The sequence below is a fragment of the Stenella coeruleoalba genome (assembly GCF_951394435.1).
Source record: "Stenella coeruleoalba genome assembly, chromosome: 20".
Lineage (NCBI taxonomy): Eukaryota > Metazoa > Chordata > Mammalia > Artiodactyla > Delphinidae > Stenella > Stenella coeruleoalba.
Genome location: NC_137166.1, coordinates 56562155 through 56579278, shown reverse-complemented (window position 1 = coordinate 56579278; position 17124 = coordinate 56562155). Strand labels below are relative to the sequence as shown.

Genomic DNA, 17124 nt, shown 5'->3' with positions numbered 1-17124 from the left:
TTTATCGCCTCATAGGAATAAAGGCTTTGTGTGGTCATATCGTCACACTTTTCGTGACATTTTTGTGTAAGATCTCACAACTTTTAAATGTTGGGAATGAAGCCATTAGGTCCATGATACAGAGTCCGGACCTCAGACAGGAAACAGAAATGAACAGGATACACGTGGGAGGGGATTGGAGACTTCTCTTGGTGACCAGGAAGGGATGGATGTGCAAAGAGGAGAGGTCTGGAGCCAGCCCCACGGGGATACCTGCGCTCCACGACTGGGCAGTGGAGGAGGGGAGTGAGGCCTACGGGGCTGGGGAGGGCGGGATGGAGCTGGGCCGGGGCCGGAAAGACGGGGTAACCTGCACGCGCCATAAACGTCAGCTGTATTTGTATCATTTCTAATACAAAATCGATGCTCTGCGAAGCATGACTGGTTGGGGATATTCAGGATGGACCCTGGAGGGGAGGAATCCATTGCAGAAACTCCTCACTCAGGTTTGCGAGAGCCTTTCTGACCCGCCCCCTCTCAGCCCAACTTGTGTGTCTCCTCCGAGCTCCGAAAGGGACATTTCTAGTTCTCCGCTCACCTCCTAGGTTGGTTCTGCCTTCTGAAACCACGTGTGTCGTCAGCGCATTGCTTTGCTCTTAGCTTCTCCATCCGTGCCCTGTCGCTTACCCACTCCCGCTTGGGAAATTACTTCCACCCAGCATTAACCGCGTACAATTCTTCTCCTCTCCTCCTCCCCCGCCAGACTTGGAAATGAGACCTGAAATGAAAGAACCGGACCTGAAGGAAGAGATTTCGGAAGACAGACCATCCGGGGCCTGGGGTTCAGCCGTGGACGGAGCGCGGACGCAGGGTGACAGGGTGGAGTCGCGGCGGGGAAGCGCTAGGACCTGCCCGGGGCGGCTGGAAATCTCCCGGGAGTCGGACCCCGAATGTCGTGAATTGCTGGCGTTCGTTAACCAGAGCCCCACCCCGGCGCCACCCAGGTCGGGGGGTCCGCGGGAAGCAGGGATCCACCCGTTTGCCATGCGGGGCAAGAACCTCGCAGGTAACTCGGACCTTGGTAAACCCTCCAGACCGGACGTGGAGAAGAAATCCTACGACTGTAGCGAGTGTGGCAAGGCTTTTGGCCGCAGCTCGTCGCTGGTGAAACACCAGCGCATCCACACCGGGGAGAAGCCCTTCCAGTGCGACGTGTGTGGGAAGCACTTTCTGGAACGGTCGTCGCTGACCATCCACCAGCGGGTCCACACGGGCGAGAAGCCGTACGCGTGCGGGGACTGCGGCCGCGCCTTCAGCCAGAGCATGAACCTCATCGTGCACCAGCGCACGCACACCGGCGAGAAGCCGTACGCGTGCGGCGTGTGCGGGAAAGCCTTCCGGAAGACCTCCTCCCTCGCCCAGCACGAGCGGGTCCACACGGGCGAGAAGCCGTACGCGTGCGGAGAGTGCGGCAAGGCCTTCCGCCAGAACATGCACCTGATCGTGCACCAGCGCACGCACACGGGCGAGAAGCCGTACGTGTGCGGCGAGTGCGGGCGCGCCTTCAGCCAGAACATGCACCTGACGGAGCACCAGCGCACGCACACGGGCGAGAAGCCGTACGCGTGCGGGGACTGCGGCCGCGCCTTCAACAAGAGCTCGTCGCTGACGCTGCACCGGCGCAACCACACGGGCGAGAAGCCGTACGCGTGCGGCGAGTGCGGCAAGGCCTTCAGCCAGAGCGCCTACCTGATCCAGCACCAGAGGCTGCACATCGGGGTGAAGCCTTTCGAGTGCGGCCAGTGCGGCAAGGCCTTTAGCAAGAACTCCGCGCTGACCCAGCACCAGCGCATCCACACCGGCGAGAAGCCGTACGCGTGCTACATCTGCAAGAAGCACTTCACGGGCCGCTCGTCCCTGGTGGTACACCAGATGGGCCACACCGGCGAGAAGCCGTACGCGTGCGGCGAGTGCGGGAAGGCCTTCAGCCAGAGCGCCTACCTCATCGAACACCAGCGCATCCACACGGGCGAGAAGCCGTACCGGTGCGCGCAGTGCGGCAAGGCCTTCATCAAGAACTCCTCGCTCACGGTTCACCAGAGGATCCACACCGGGGAGAAGCCCTACAGGTGCGGCGAGTGCGGGAAAACCTTCAGCCGGAACACCAACCTCACGCGGCACCTGAGGATCCACACCTAGGGTGCTTGGGGCGCCCCAGTCTACACCAGGTGGGCGGCGTCCTTAGCACTGGCCGTTGGCTCTCTGGGAGTTCTCAAGTGCTGGCCCAGGGTGGCGCAGCCCCGCGGCTCTTAGGAATTGTGGGGGTCTTGGTTCCCACGCGCTCCTTCCCGGCCGGGCGTCCACACCACCGAGCTGGAAGGCAAGTTCCTCCGTGCCCAGTGTACTTGGGAACGTTGCAAGGTTGGCTGTGGCTGGTAACTCGCGGGAGTTCCAGGAACGGAGCGCGTCAGGGTTCCAGACCAAGCGCTCAGTGCATTTTAAGCGCTGAGATGGAGCCTCCGGTCGGTCTCCGTTACGATAGTAAAGTTGGGGAGAGGCGTGCAGGACTTGATAAGAGCGTGGGGACGTTTTTCCCCTTGTCACACACACCCTCGGTCTAGTCCAGACGTAGGTTGTCAGTGAGTTTCCTCTATGGGGAAGAGCTAGAGGGGGACCCTTCGTCGTCCTTCCATATCCCAGCCGCCCTGCAGTCTCCCTAAACCGTACTGGAAGCCTCCTCCCCCCAGGCTAATAAGCGGTAGAAGTTGGCAAGTTCGTGACAGGAAAAAAAATTTTTTTCAGAGTTAGCAATAACAGTAACCGGTTTGGCTGCCAAAGTTTCTCATAGTGGTCTGTTAAATTTTTTTTTTAATAAAACTTTTCATGAAGGGAGACCAGTGTCATCTTAAACAGTCATCAGGTGAGAAAGATACAGGTAACAGGTGTGCTGTCAAAGTCGGTTTCAGTGCTTGTGGGAGAGGGCAGGGGAGCGAGTAACAACAGGCTTGATATTCAGGTTAAAATACTTAACCGGATTCAATAAGTTGCACATCTGAGTTTCTTTACATAGTTATCTTTTGCAGTTAAACTTGGAGTCTCCTAAGGCTGACCTGAAGCTTTGTGTACACATAGAGTTCCCCCAGTCTCCCCTCTCTGGGACCTTTTCCACCACCTTTTTATTTTAATGTTCTGTGCTACTGGTCGCAAATGTCCTGGCGTGTCTGAATGTCCCACACTTCCTGACGTCGGGGTGCACAAAGAATAATTCATTTTAAGCAACCACTTATATTAGTAAGCACACTTCGTGTTGTAGGTAGGAAAAACAGCCATGTAGAAACATGGACAGTTTTTGAATGTCAGGGTGCAGGCATCAGGGTGGGCTTGATCCAGACGCACAGCACGTCAGAACCACAGCTCTGCCTCCCCGTGGTCTGCTGGCTCTCCCTTCACGCACTGGCCTCGTCCTCAGGCTGGCTTCCCTTGTGGTTTCATGGTGGTTTCCAGCAGCTCCTCTTGACACACTTCCTCAGTCTCGTGCAGATGGAGACAGACCTCTTCCAGTCATTGGCAAAAAAGCCCTACGCTTCATTCCGCTGGACTCACCAGGGGCTGATTGTTCTGACCAGAGAAATGCCATGTGCTGATTGGCTTAGATATGGGTCTCGCCCTCATCCTTGAAATAGTAGCTGTGGAAGGGGAATGAATGGGAGTGACTGCCCAGATAGGCCTGAAACCACTGTCCACCCTTGACGTGGGCGTGGGGTCCATTCTACCCAGGTCACAGTCGGGCAGAAGTGGGATGACACGGAGAAGCCGGCCCCAGCGTCATCGGATGGCCTCTCTGGTTTTTGTTGTGACAGTGAGGTCCTGCTGCGTGTGACATTTTCTTTGGGGAAACTTCTCATTGCCTCGGTCACCACGAGAGCCCCCGGTCCTGGCTGTCCTCTGTGCTCTCTTGACCACGGGATGGGGGCAGAGCCCAGAGAGACTGAGAGGCTCCGAGTCACATCTGTTTGCACCAGCTTTCTTCGCCATGCCCCCATTCCCGTCGGCAAGAACAGATGTCATGTGATCAGGTTTCCTGCTTGGGGGGGGGCGGGGCAGGGGTGGCCGGGTGAGTGACTGTGACGCACAGGGCAAGTGTGAGCCTTGGATGGATTGAAGGTGAGCCCCAGCTGTGAGCGAGTGAGTTCCTTCTAACCCTCTGTGCTTCGGTTCCCTCTGCTTTAAAAAGGGGGTTGTGGGCATCTCCGAAGTCGATTGATAGGATAGTCAGGGGCAGGCTAAGCTGCAGGTCCTGGCAACACAGAGCCTCAGACAACAGAGCCCCCAGCCTCTCTGCCTCTCTCCTGCTCCCTCGCTTCTCTCTCAGTCTCAGACCAAAAATTCCACCCAGTCGCACTCCTTGTGGTCACTTAGGACCTACATCCCGTCCACCCCTGAGGACACAGGGCTGGTCAGAGCTGGCTGCCAGCCACCATGAGCGTTCCAGCGGCAGGTCAGGGGAGGCAGCCTGGGGGAGGTAAGTCTGACCAACACCTTAGCACCGGACCGGAAGTGGCCCAGTGTCTCCCACTGTCTACCACGCCTTTGACAGCTGCCTCCCCTCAGACCTACATGGAGGCTGGGAGGTGTCGTCCAGGGGTGTTTCCAGGACGAAGTGGAGACAACCATCCCTCAGGCTGCACCCTGAGGACCTGTCCAGGCAGATCGTGCAGTCAGGCAGGGGCATGAGACATGGTCTTTCAATAAAACGAGCACATGGAGCTTGGCAACCTTCTAGGCCCCCCAGTAGGAGCTAAGAGTAGGGGTCTCTGACGGTTTGGCCTAGCAGCCATGTCGCCACCCTCCTCCTGTGCTTCCCTCCCATCACCTCCTACTCATGAGATGGGACACTCAGCCTCTCCCTGCTAGACCTTTCCACACCTGGCCCAGTCCTCTCATCAAATGGGAAAGGACGGGCAGGAGGGGTGTGGGAGCACCCTCTTCTCTCAGCGCCAACTGGTCCCTGGTAGGTCAGGACGGGATGCAGGTAACTGAGACCTTGGACAGAGACAAGCCCTGGAGAGTTATCGGAGGCCCGTGGTCACTGTCCAGTATTATTGACTGAGGGCCTGGACACAGATCCAGAAGCTGGTGATGGCCAGGAATCTCCTGGAAGTTTTGGAATTTCAGGAGAGGTGCAAACCATCCTCTCTCAAATCACGGATTTATGACCCCCTGACATACTGGATGGGATTCTTGTGAACATAAAGTGCTTTGAGTCAAGCAGGCTTATTGTCTAATGTATGCCTCATCCACACCTTAATAATATCTTATTATTTTACTATTGATAATAGTGCTCTATTGTTATCATTAATTAATAGTAAATAATAAATACAGTGCTCTATTATCAACAGTCAAAATATTAATAAGCACTATCTAGAATGCTATTATTATCCTGGTTTTTCAGCTGAGGAAACTGAGGCTCAGAGTACTAATGCTTTGCTCAAGATCTTGGAGCTGAAAGCTTTTATGTGCAATGTTTCTGTTTCCTAAACAGCACCAAATTCCCGTATTTAAGAAATGCTACTTGGGCCAGGCCCAAGCAGGCCACACCAACGACATCTGGGGCAAGAAACAGATTGGACCCCTGGTCTGCAGCCCCTGCAGAGTGGAGGAGTGATCAAGTGGGCTCTGGGGTCAGGGGATCCTGGGCTCAACCACTGGTACTGCCACTCACCCAGTGGTCAACCTGAGCTTGCTCGGTGCCTCCTTGTCTGTTCAATGGAGGTGATGCCTGACCTCCCACACAGGGTGGAGGTGATGGTGAGGTCACAGAGCTGGGTCAGCATGGACGAAATGCAGCAACAAACCCCAAAGACCTGGGGCCTAATTCCTTGCAGCCGATCGTAGGAGGATCTCCACAGGGTGACTCGGGGGTCCAAACTCCCTCTACCACCTTCAGCTCACCACTTCTGGAAACACTCTGGGGTCGGCGTCCGGGGGGTGGATGGGGGAAGGGCAGGTGGCAAAGGCCCAACCTTTTCTGGACACATCCCTCTCCTCACCTTCCACAGGGAGGAGTGGTCCATGCCCCTTCCTGGATGCAAGTGGGAAATGCGGTCTCTGGCAGGACAGCTGCGTCCCAGGACTAACTCTGCACCAGGAAGGAAGGAAAGTGAGGAGTGTGGGGGGTTGCTGTCTCCCCCTGCCACCCAAAATGCAAGGTGGGTGCTCATGCTTTCCAGTAACATGTAGACAGCAGCTACAGTTGCAAAAGGCTGTTTCTAGCCATTTAAGGATGTTATAGATTGCACGTGTTCTCCCCAAATTCATATATTGAAATCCTAACACCCAGTAACTTCAAAATGTGACTGCATTTGGATATAGGGCCTTTAAAGGGATAATTAGGGTTCTGTGAGGTCATATGAGTGGGCCCTAATCCAATGACTGGTGTCCTAAGAAGAGAGAGAGAGATGCCAGGCCGCACACGGGCAGAGGGACAGCCACGTGAAGAGGCCACAGGAGGGCCGCCATCTGCAAGCCAAGGAGAGAGGCCTTAGGAGAAATCAACCCTGCTCACACCCTGATCCCGGACGGTGAGAAAATAGATTTCTGCCATTCAAGCCCACTGCACTGTCTGTGGTCTTTTGCCATGGCAGCCGGAGCAAACGAATACAGTGAGTGAGCTACAACAAGCTCCCACTGGACAAACCTTTCTGGCAGAGACGCCAGATCCTGCAGTGAATAAGCAGCCATTTAACAGAGAATCACGTTTATTCCCGGAAAAGTGCCAAGTACGCAGGTGATGTTCAGCACCAAGGACAGCAGCTGGTCTGAGCCACAGTAAGGGCTTCCCTGGTGGCTCAGTGGTTAAGAATCCGCGTGCCAATGCAGGGGACACAGGTTCGAGCCCTGGTCCGGGAAGATCCCACATGCCGCAGAGCAACTAAGCCCATGCGGCACAACTACTGAGCCTACACTCTAGAGCCCGCGAGCCACAACCATTGAGCCCACGTGCCACAACTACTGAAGCCTGCACGCCTAGAGCCCGTGCTCTGCAACAAGAAAAGCCACCACAATGAGAAGCCCGTGCACCACAACGAAGAGTAGCCACCCCTCGCTGCAACTAGAGAGAGCCCACGTGCAGCAACAAAGACCCAATGCAGCCAAAAATAAATAAATATATATATATTTTAAAAGGTCTAGAGGGAAATGAAAGAACGGAGCCAGCCAGTCTCCTCCACTTAGTCCCAGGAGCCCACCTGAGGGAACCACCAAGAGGGACCATGAGACCAAACGGGTTTTGCCAGCCTGTGCTGAGGAAGGGTGTGGAATTCCACAGATAACTGTTGGTTGATGGCAGGGGTTGGCCAACCTTTTCTGCAAAAGGCCAGAGACTATGTATTCTTTGCAAGCCACAAAAGCTCTCTCTGTGTCATATTCTTTTCGCTTTATTTTACAACCCTTCACTTTATTTTACAGTGTGAAAGCCATTCTTACCTTGGGGGCCATGTGAAAGCAGGTCTGGCTCCCGAGCTGCGGTTTGCCAACCCCTGCCTGATCTAATCTCTCCCCTGGTAACGGGGATAATTTTTGGAGTCTGGTGCAACATGAAAATATGGGGCCCTCTGTCCAGAGGTTATTAAGCATTTCAAAATGTTGACTGCAGAGCATGAGACCGAGCGTGGGCCAGGCCCTGTGTGGTTGCACAGGTCGCACACTGCTGAAGTACGGCAGCTGTCGCCTGTCCTGAGGGAATTCTCAGGAATGTGTCACAAGCCCCAAGGGCATCTCTTGACGTCCCTGAGTTAATTCTAAAGTGATGACGGGAGGAGGCTGAAACTTGGCCACCATCTCAGGCCTCACCTGTGACAGGTTATCTGGGAGAGTGGGCAGAAGGCTGGGCTCCCTGGCGGGCACCCCCGCAGCAGCGTGGGTCTTCTGGTGGCAGGTGAGGTTCCCGATGCGCCTGAAGGCCTTGCCGTACACCTTGCACTCATAGGGCCACCCCCCCCCCCACCACCCCGGTGGGGATATTCCGGTGCGCCGTCAGCGTGGGCTGGTGCTGGAAGTCTTTCCCACACTGCCAGCACTAGTAGGGCTTCTCCCCTGTGTGGATTCGGCCATGCTTGACCAGGGTGGACTTCCGCACGAAGGCCTTGCTGCACACGCCACACTGGAAGGGCCTCTCGTCACTGTGGATGGCCTGATGCTGGAGCAGGAAGGACACCTTCCGGAAGCTTATCCCGCATTCGCCGCAGCGGTAAGGGCTTCTCGCCCCGTGTGGATCTGCAGGTGAATGGAGAGGTGCGCCTTCTGGCTGAAGGTCTTGCACTCCGTGCACTCAAAGGGTCTCTCTCCGGTATGGGTCCGCCGGTGCACGGTGAGGTAGCCCTTCTGGCTGTAGGATCTCCCGCAGGCTTTGCAGTGGAAAGGCTTCTCGCCCGTGTGGTTGCGCCAGTATACCACGAGCTGCGCCTTCTGGCTGAAGGCCTTGCCGCACTCGTAGCACTTGAACGGCCGCTCGCCCGTGTGCGTGCGCTGGTGGTTGACCCGCTCGGATTTCTTGCGGAAGGCCTTCCCGCACACCCTGCACGGGTGGGGCCTGTCGCCTCTGGCGGCCCACTGGTGCCCGAGGAGGGAGGAGCGCTTGGTGAAGCGCTTACCGCACAGGTCACACACGAAGGGCTTCTCCCTGGTGTGGATGCGCTGGTGGTCCACCAGGTTGGTGATGAGGGTGAAGGCCTTGCCTCACTCGCCGCACTTGTAGGGCCGCTCGCCGGTGTGTGTGCGCCGGTGCCCGAGCAGCTGCTTGTTCTGCACGAAGGCGCGGCCGCATTCGGCACACCGGTAGGGCCACTCGCGCATGTGGATGCGCCGGTGCACTGTGAGGTTGGCAAGCTGGCAGAACGCCTTGCTGCCCTCGGCGCACGTGAACGGCTTCTCGCCGGTGTGGACGCGCTGGTACACTGTGAGCGTGGCTTTCCTGCGGGAGCGTCTCCCACACTCGCCCCACGTGAAGGGTTTGTCCAGGGCGTGCACGCGCTGGTGCTGCGCCAGCTCGGTGCAGTGTGCAGAGGCCTCCCCGCACTCCTGGCACACAGGACTTCTCAGTGACGGCAGGGGCTCTCCCAGTTGGGATTCCGCGGGCCGCACTTGTGGGGTCCCCTCCCTCCTGGAATTCCTGGCTGGGGGTCTCCTGGCTGATGCTCTGAAGGGGCCCTTCCTGAAGCTGTCCCGGCCTCTCCTGATGCACAGCCCCAGGGGCAGCCACCTCCCAGATCTTCCAGGTCCAGCTCAGGGGATACTCCTGCAGGGACAGCTTCCACTGGGCCATTCCTCTCGTCTCCATTTCTGAAAGAGACGGAAAACACGAATGTCACCCATGTCACCTACTCCCAGAGCTGGAAGGGGTGAGGGCTGGGGGCTGGGAAAGCAAAGAGAAGCCTCCTCAGGTACTTGCCAAGGGCTCTAGAATGAGGTCTAGTGTGTGTGTGCAGTGGACAGAATATATGTGCCCCCCCCGCAAATTCATATGTGGAAATCCTAATCCCCAGGTGATGGCATTAGGTGGTTGGGAGGTGATTAGGTCATAAAGGCAGAGTACTCACAAATGGGATTAATGAGATCTCTCTCACCCCTTCCTCCTTGTGAGGACACAGCGAGAAGGGGCCACCTATGAACTAGGAAAAGGGCCCTCCCCAGAACCCCCCGTTTTACCCAGGGAGCTCAAGTTCTGGAAGTTCTCAAGCATCACATCCTTGTACAGGCCCCTCTGAGCCGGCTCCAGCTGCTGCCACTCCTGTGTGAAGTTCACGGCCACATCTTTGAATGTCACCAACTCCTGTGACAGCAAAGATGTCTGGTTCAACCAGGCCGGCAGGGCTGGAGGAGCCAGGGAGGTGGGGCAAGGCCCTGGCCTCAGTGGGTCCTCCCAGGGAATATCCCCCTCCCCCAGCACAGAATGGCAGTGGCACACAGTAGGTGCTCAAGAAACGCCAGCTGTCATTAGGATGACATCATTATTACAGGGCTGGGACTGGATTTGGTTTGGGGCTTCAGGGCTGTGTGGCGGTCCCCAAGGCCATCCCAAAGTTTGATGATTCTCTATGAGGACTTGTGGGACTCGGCATAAAGTTGTATTCGTGGCCACCCTGCCCCAGGTGACAGGGCACAGGCCCCGGAGGGGGGCTCCAGCAGGGCCTCATTTGACTCGAGGCCCAACCTGAGCCACCCACGAGGAGGAGGGCAAGGAGCTGACACTACTCACCAGGGCCTTGTCAGCCGGCAGCTGGGCAGCCATCCCTCCACTGCCCACAGTGACCAGGGGATGGGTGGTGGGGTCTGGGGGCTGATGGAACTGTGGTGGAGGGAGAGAGAAGGGGGACAGTGAGAGACCAGGCCTAGCCCTGCCCCCTGGATTCACACACACACACACACACACACACACACACACACACACACAGCTCTTCTCATCCAGAGAAACACAGGGACACAGCACACACACACCCCATGGGCTCATGCTACCCAGACACTGCCACAGTGTGGTGGCTGGGGAAGTAGGGAGTGGGGATGTCTCTCCCAAGTGGGTTCAGACCCAGGACCACTCTGCCTAGACACCCCCATCAGGACCTGGACCTGAGATCCACCCTTAGGGCCAAGCGGCTGAGCCCCCACCACTGCCCCAGGCCCCAGCTTACACTTGGGGTCCGGCTCTGCTACCAGATGAAAAAGCCCCCAGGAACAAAGGCCCAGGGACAGAGAAATCAGTCCCCAGCTGCAGAGTGTTCATCATGCCCTTGACTGCTCCGTACTGCATCAGTTTCCTCTGGCCACCATCCCTGACCCAGCTCGTGGGGCTCTGGAGAGAACCAGGGTCTCTCACCTAGGCGCTGACCAAGGCCTTGACTGCCACTCTCCTTTGACACCTGTTTCCTGGGCTGGTGAACTGTGAGACTGCAGGAGCCAGATACCTGGGTTTCAATTCTGGCTCTGCCACTTACCTGCTGTGTAGCTTTGGGCAGGTTACTCAACCTCTCTGTGCCTCAGTTTCCTCATCTAGAAAATGGGCATAAGGTCCCCATCTCATGGGGTCATTATGACATTTCAACAAGTTAGTGTAAGTAACTCGTTATGAACAGTGCTTGCCATGTGGTAAGGGATATATGTTTTATTGTTGTTGTTATTTTATTATCGCCATCTATATATTCAACATTCTTCCTACTAAACTGGGCTTCCGTTTATTATGTTTTATTCCAGTACCCTACAAAGGATTTGGCTCACAACTAGCCACCCCCCACCCCCTCCTTTTTTATTATGCTCAAATACACATAAAATTTAACATTTTACCCATTTTAAAGTGTACAATTCAGTGGCATTTAGCACATTCATAATGTTGTGTAACCATTACCGCTATCTAGTTCCAAAACATTTTCATCACCTCCAAAGGGAAACCTTGCATCCATGAAGCAGTCCCTCCCCATTCCCTCCTCACCGCAGGCCCTGGCAACCACCAATCTGCTTTCTGTTTCCATGGATTTGCCTGTTCTGGACATTTCATACACAAGGAATCCTACACTATGTGGCCCTTTGTGTCTGGCTTGTTTCACTGAGCTGGGTGTATTTGAGGTTCACCCATGTGGCAGCATGTATCAGGGCCTCATTCCTTTTCATGGCTGAAAAATGTTCCATTGTGTGAACATACCACGTTTTGTTATCCATTCTCTGCTAATGGACATTAGGGTTGTTTCCACATTTTGCCTGTTGTAATGCTGCCATGAGTATGCATGGTCAGGTGCAAATATACCTTGCAGATATTGTGGGTTAGGTTCCCAACCACCACAATAAGGCAAATATCGCAATAAGGAGAGTCACACAAATTTTTTGGTTTCCCAGGGCATATAAAGTTATGTCTATATTATACTGTAATCTGTTAAATGTGCAGTAGCATGATGTCTAAAAAAAATGTACGTATCTTACTTTAAAAATCCTTTATTGCTAAATAATGCTGACCATCATCTGAGCCTCAGTGAGTGGTAGTTTTTTTGCAATAGTAACACCAAAGATCACTGATCACAGATCACTGTAACAAATAATTTTTAAAAGTTTGAAGTATTTCCAGAATTGCCAAAATGTGACACAGAGACAAGAAGTGAGCAAATGCTGTTGGAAAAATGGCACCAATAGACTTGATCAATGCAGGGTTGCCACAAGCCTTCAATTTGTAAAAAAACGCAGTATCTGCGAAACACAGTAAAATGATATATCTATATTTGAGTACATAAGGTGCACACACATTCTAAATACCGTATCTATGTGCATATGAGATGTAACCATACACTAAATACCATAGGTACATGCATATAAGATATATAGAAACTGATATACATGACATGTGTATAAGATATATGCACAAAATATCACATATACATGTATATGTGGTTCAACCACACACTAAATGCCACATATATATGTATATAAAATATATGTGATCTTTTATCTGTGTGCTATGGTACTAAATACCATTTATACCTGTATAAATGTGTAATGTGTAATCATGCACACTAAATACTACATAGGCACGTGTGTAAGATATATGTAAACTGATTATATATATACTACAGTTCTGAATACCATATACATTGGCATATAAACTATTTACACAGAACAAATACCATATATACATATATATAAGGTAAATAAACTCTAAATACCATATTCCCTGTAAATAAGGTGTATATATAAACATATACTAAATGCTGTACATACATGTATATAATAAGGTCTATTAGTACATGCTCACATGAAATACCATAATTACATTAATACACGTAACTACACCAAATACCGTATATATGTATATACATGTACTCTAGTAAAAACTGTATTTCATTTACTCCAAGAGACCATAGGTTGAAAGAAAACATGATTTTATCTCACTAAGGAAAAAAAAGAATCTGCCAAATAAACCACAATATACCGTCAGTGGTAAGACACATCCTAATTTTGGAGATATTAAACTATGAAAAAGAAACGGATCTTTGAATTAAGGAGTAAAGTTGAATCACTATATGTTCAGACTGAAACGACCCAGGAACACAAGCTCTAACATTCTCTGGCTGCACCCCACTGCATGGCCTGGCAGATGCCCCACCCTGGAGAGCACTGTTCTGACAGAGACCAGACTCTGGATCCAGACTGCCTGGCTTCCAGTCTCGGCTCTGCCACATCCTAGTTGTGTGTTCCTGGGCAGGTCACTTAACCTCTGTTTCCTCCTGTGTAAGGTGAGGGACATAATACCCCTACTTTATAGGGTTCTGAGAATTAAGTGAGTCAATACAGATAAAGACCCCTAGAATGGTGCCGGACACGGAGCTTCCTAAGTGTGGTTATTAAGTCGCACTTAATAACCCCCTGGTGGTGATGGTGCGAGGGGGTGGGGTGGGGAGTCTTTTCGGTGCCTCAGTTATGGGGAAGTCACAGTGCGTACCCGGATCAGGCTACTGCAAGGGTTTAACGAGCTGAAAGGGCGTCTCTCTCACTTCATCAGCATCAGCATCACCGGGAAAGCTTAGGAGGCCACGGCCCCGGGGGACACACCCAGGGAATCTGGGTCGGTCTTCCCGGGAGAGGGGGCCCGAGAATCTGCATCTCTGACGACCTCCGGGCGGGCGACGCTGGCACTGCTGGAGCGGGACACCCTCTGCGGGGCGCGGAGTGAGTATTCAGCTAAGCACTCAGCTTAGCTGACTAAGCACTGAGCACTCAGCTCAACGCCCGGCACTAAGGAAATCAACGTTCCGTGACTGCCAGTGGCGGCGGGGCCGTTACTATTACCTAAACAGTAGCGAGAACGGAGCAGATCCGGCGGATGGAGCCCCGCGGAGCACCTCGGCTACAGGTGGGGTCCTCGCACCCACTGTCCAGGCGGGGAAACTGAGGCACGCAGGGATGGGGCAGGGATTCAGAGCCCCCTCCGGGGTCCCTCCCGCGATCCAGGGTGCATGGTCCTCCCCGTCGACGAAAACCCGGCGGGGCCGCTGTGGGGTTCTGACCGCAATATGGCCAGCAAGACCGCGGTCTGCACCTGCGCGGCTCGGCTGCTCCCGCCCCGCCCCCGCGCCGCGTGAGGCCACACCCACCCCGCGTTCCCAGACTCCTCCGCGCGCCGACCGGGGTGGGCGGGGACTGAGAGGTGGGAGAAGAAGAGGGATTAGTGGGGAGGGGGGAGATGGAGAGGGGCTTGGAGAGAGTGGGAGGGGAGGGGAAAAAGGAAAGAGGGAGGAGGAGTTAGGGGAGGGGTGGAGGGTGGCGGGGGAGATGGAGAGGGGCGGGGAGGAGAGTGGTACTCCTACTGGGAGAAGGGGAGGAGGATCAGGAGGGAGAAATGGGGAGGAGGGAAGACCAAAAGAGGGGCAGGAGGGGAGGGGCTTGAGAGGAGAGGGAGGGGAGGGGGGAAAGGAAGGAGAGGGAAGAGAAGAAGGAAGGGAGGGGGTTGGGAAGGAGAGCGGGGAGGGGAGGAAGATGCAGGAATGAAGAAGGGAAGAAAGGAATTGCTTCAACAATACTGAAAAAAACAACAAGAATTGATTAGGACTGGTTGGGAGACAGGTCTGCCCGGTTCAAATCCCAGCTCTGTGTCTTTGGACCCGTGTCCTAATGTTCTGAGCCTCGGTTTCCTCGTCTGTAAAGAGGTTGCAGTCACGAAACCTGCACTATAGATGGGGTTGTTGTGTGGATGACGTGAGTTAATTAGCATAAAGTCCCTTCAAAAGGAACTGGGGCCCGCAAAACAGCTCTGTCCTACCCAACTTTATGCACAGATGCGGAAGTTCTGTGTCCGCGATGTTCAGTATGGTGGCCACTGACCACGTGTGGCTCTTGAGCACTTGGCATGTGGCCATGGAACTGAATTCTTAGTTGTACATAATTTGATAAATTAAAGTTTTCATAGTTGCTACGGCTACTGCGTTGGACGTTGTAGTTCTAAAGCCTTAGCTGTTCTCGTGACATATACTAAGTTTCTCGTGTTTTATAACAGTTTGATGGGGCCTCTTAAAATACCCACAGCAACCACAATAGCAACAGCACTTTGGGGGTCTTTTTTAAGTGCCAGGGATTGTCCTAAGGACTTGACGTGGATTAACTATTTGAATCTTCTCATAGTCATGAGACGTATAACAAGTCTTACTACTATTATCATTTGAGTGTGTACTCTGCCCTCCCCGAAACTCTTGACACACATATCATGTCATTTAACTGCAGGAGGAGAGGCTTAGGTATAATATATTTGGGAAAGGCCACAGGACGGGGTCAGCAAGATGGGAGTAGAACGTGGTTGCGTTTTGTCTTTATTTGGATCTGCGCTAGAAGGTCCTGAAGCTTGCAGAGATGGAGGAGGCAGAGCAGAATCTGCTTGCCCTGAAGCTGCAACCACCGTCCCAGGGCATGTGTATGGTCCTAGGACTGGGGCCCTCACGCTACCTCTTCCCATAAGCTTTAAAAAAAATTTTTTTTATTGCTCCTCTTTTCCCCCCATCTCCTTTTTCCATTAAAAATTTTCTCTGGGAACCCCCTGGCGGTCCAGTGGTTAGGATTCTGCGCTTCCACTGCCAGGGTCCTGGGTTCGATTCCTGGTCAGGGAACTAAGACCAGGAGCTAAGATCCCACAAGCCAGGTGGTGCAGCCAAAAAACAAACATACAAATATATAAATAAATATATTCTCATTTTCGATATTAAAAATGGCCATGATTTTTTGCAGCTTCTGCTCTCAGGAGCTGGACTCTGTTTTCCCATTCGCTGAACATGTGCTGTTTTTGTGGGTTGTGTAAGGTCGGATCTTAACAAACGGCACCGCGAAACAGAGGAAAGCTTCAAGTGAGCTTTATTAGGGAGCGCTCCCGGGCAAGGTTCACTGGTCCGAGAGAAAGGGGGCCAGAGAAGTCGCACCTGGGGCGAGGGTTGGGCAAGATTTTATAGGGGAAGAAGGGAAAGGGGTGTGGTGAATCTGGGAGGGCGCAGGGTATTCCTTATTTGGTGGTCTTTTCGGGTATCCTGGGGGACCGTTAGTCCCGCCCCTCGAAAGGCGGGAAGGCTGGGCTGGGTTCAAAGTCCCCAGGTCAGTTGCTGGAACTGGGTGGTCCGGAATGTCTCCAGGGCAGTTTCTGGAACTGGGTGGTCCGGAAAGTTTCGGTCTGATGCAACCTGTGAATCTGATTGTGTTCCCCTGCCTCGGGCCAGTTGGCCTTACAGGTTGCTTTGACCAATACGATATGGCAGAAGTGATGCTGTAGGATTTTGGAGGTTAGCCCTTCTGATTCTGACACCAGTTCCAATGTGTGTGTGTTTTTCCCAAAACCACCAAGCAGTTCTCTGACACCAGCTGGGAGTTGGAGACCTTATCTACCTGGAGATAGCATCAGTTAGCGATACCAATACACCTTCCCAGAATGATTTCCCTACTGGCACTCCCCCTGCCAACGTATAAGAATGTCTGTCTTAATTACTGCCTGGCCCATTATGTGGGGTGGCTGGGCTGTGCGTTCCCTAGTTTTTGGATCTTAACTACATGAAAGAAAGCCAAGGTTGGGGGTGAGCTGGTAGCGACTGCTCACTGTCCCGCAAAACGTGTCTCTACTTCTATTGTGCCAGAACCCCTAAGTTTTAGCTGCATTTCCCAGTCTCGCTTGTAGCTGGATGTGGCCAGGTAACTAGGTTGTGACCAGCAAGGTGCAAATGACAGCATCAGGTTATAGCTTCCGGGGTGGACTGCTGCATTCAGATTCTGGCTTTGTTGTTCCCCTGTTAAGGAATGTTGGGAAAGTGACTTAATTTCTCTGCACCTCAGTTGCCTCATCTGTACAATGGGGATAAGGATAGTATCTACCTTATAGTGTTGTAATGAAGAGCAAATGAAGTAATACAGTGAAGCAATTAGAACAGTTCTTGGCACAAAAGTGTTCTATTATGTGTCACAATTATCATTATAATAATCTTATTATCACTTCCTAAGGTTGATGTGAGGTTCAAGTGCAACCATGCTCCATGCCTATTATCAGAACAAATTTCCCTGGGGTTTATTGGTCTCCCACGACCAGGGAGAAATATTAGGAGGGAATTAAATCCATCCATCTCCCCACCCACTCACCTCCACCGACAT

At 53.1% G+C, this 17124-nt stretch overlaps 1 protein-coding gene across 6 annotated transcripts in view; it reads left to right on the top strand.

The window, feature by feature from the left end:
* The window catches only part of ZNF470 (zinc finger protein 470), a 76147-nt gene that overhangs the window by 44544 nt on the left and 14479 nt on the right, over positions 1-17124 (top strand). For 3 of the 6 annotated variants that reach the window (XR_013825164.1, XR_013825166.1, XR_013825167.1), the window contains 2 exons: positions 743-2207; positions 6039-6188. Coding sequence is in view for 2 of the 6 variants with exons in the window: in XM_079906337.1 (XP_079762463.1) it covers positions 743-2178 (1436 nt within the window). In the remaining 4 variants the exon portion in view is untranslated. Of the gene's footprint in view, positions 1-742; positions 2946-6038; positions 6275-17124 lie in introns of those variants that run through there. The other 3 variants (XM_079906337.1, XR_013825165.1, XM_079906342.1) reach the window with 3 other exon arrangements.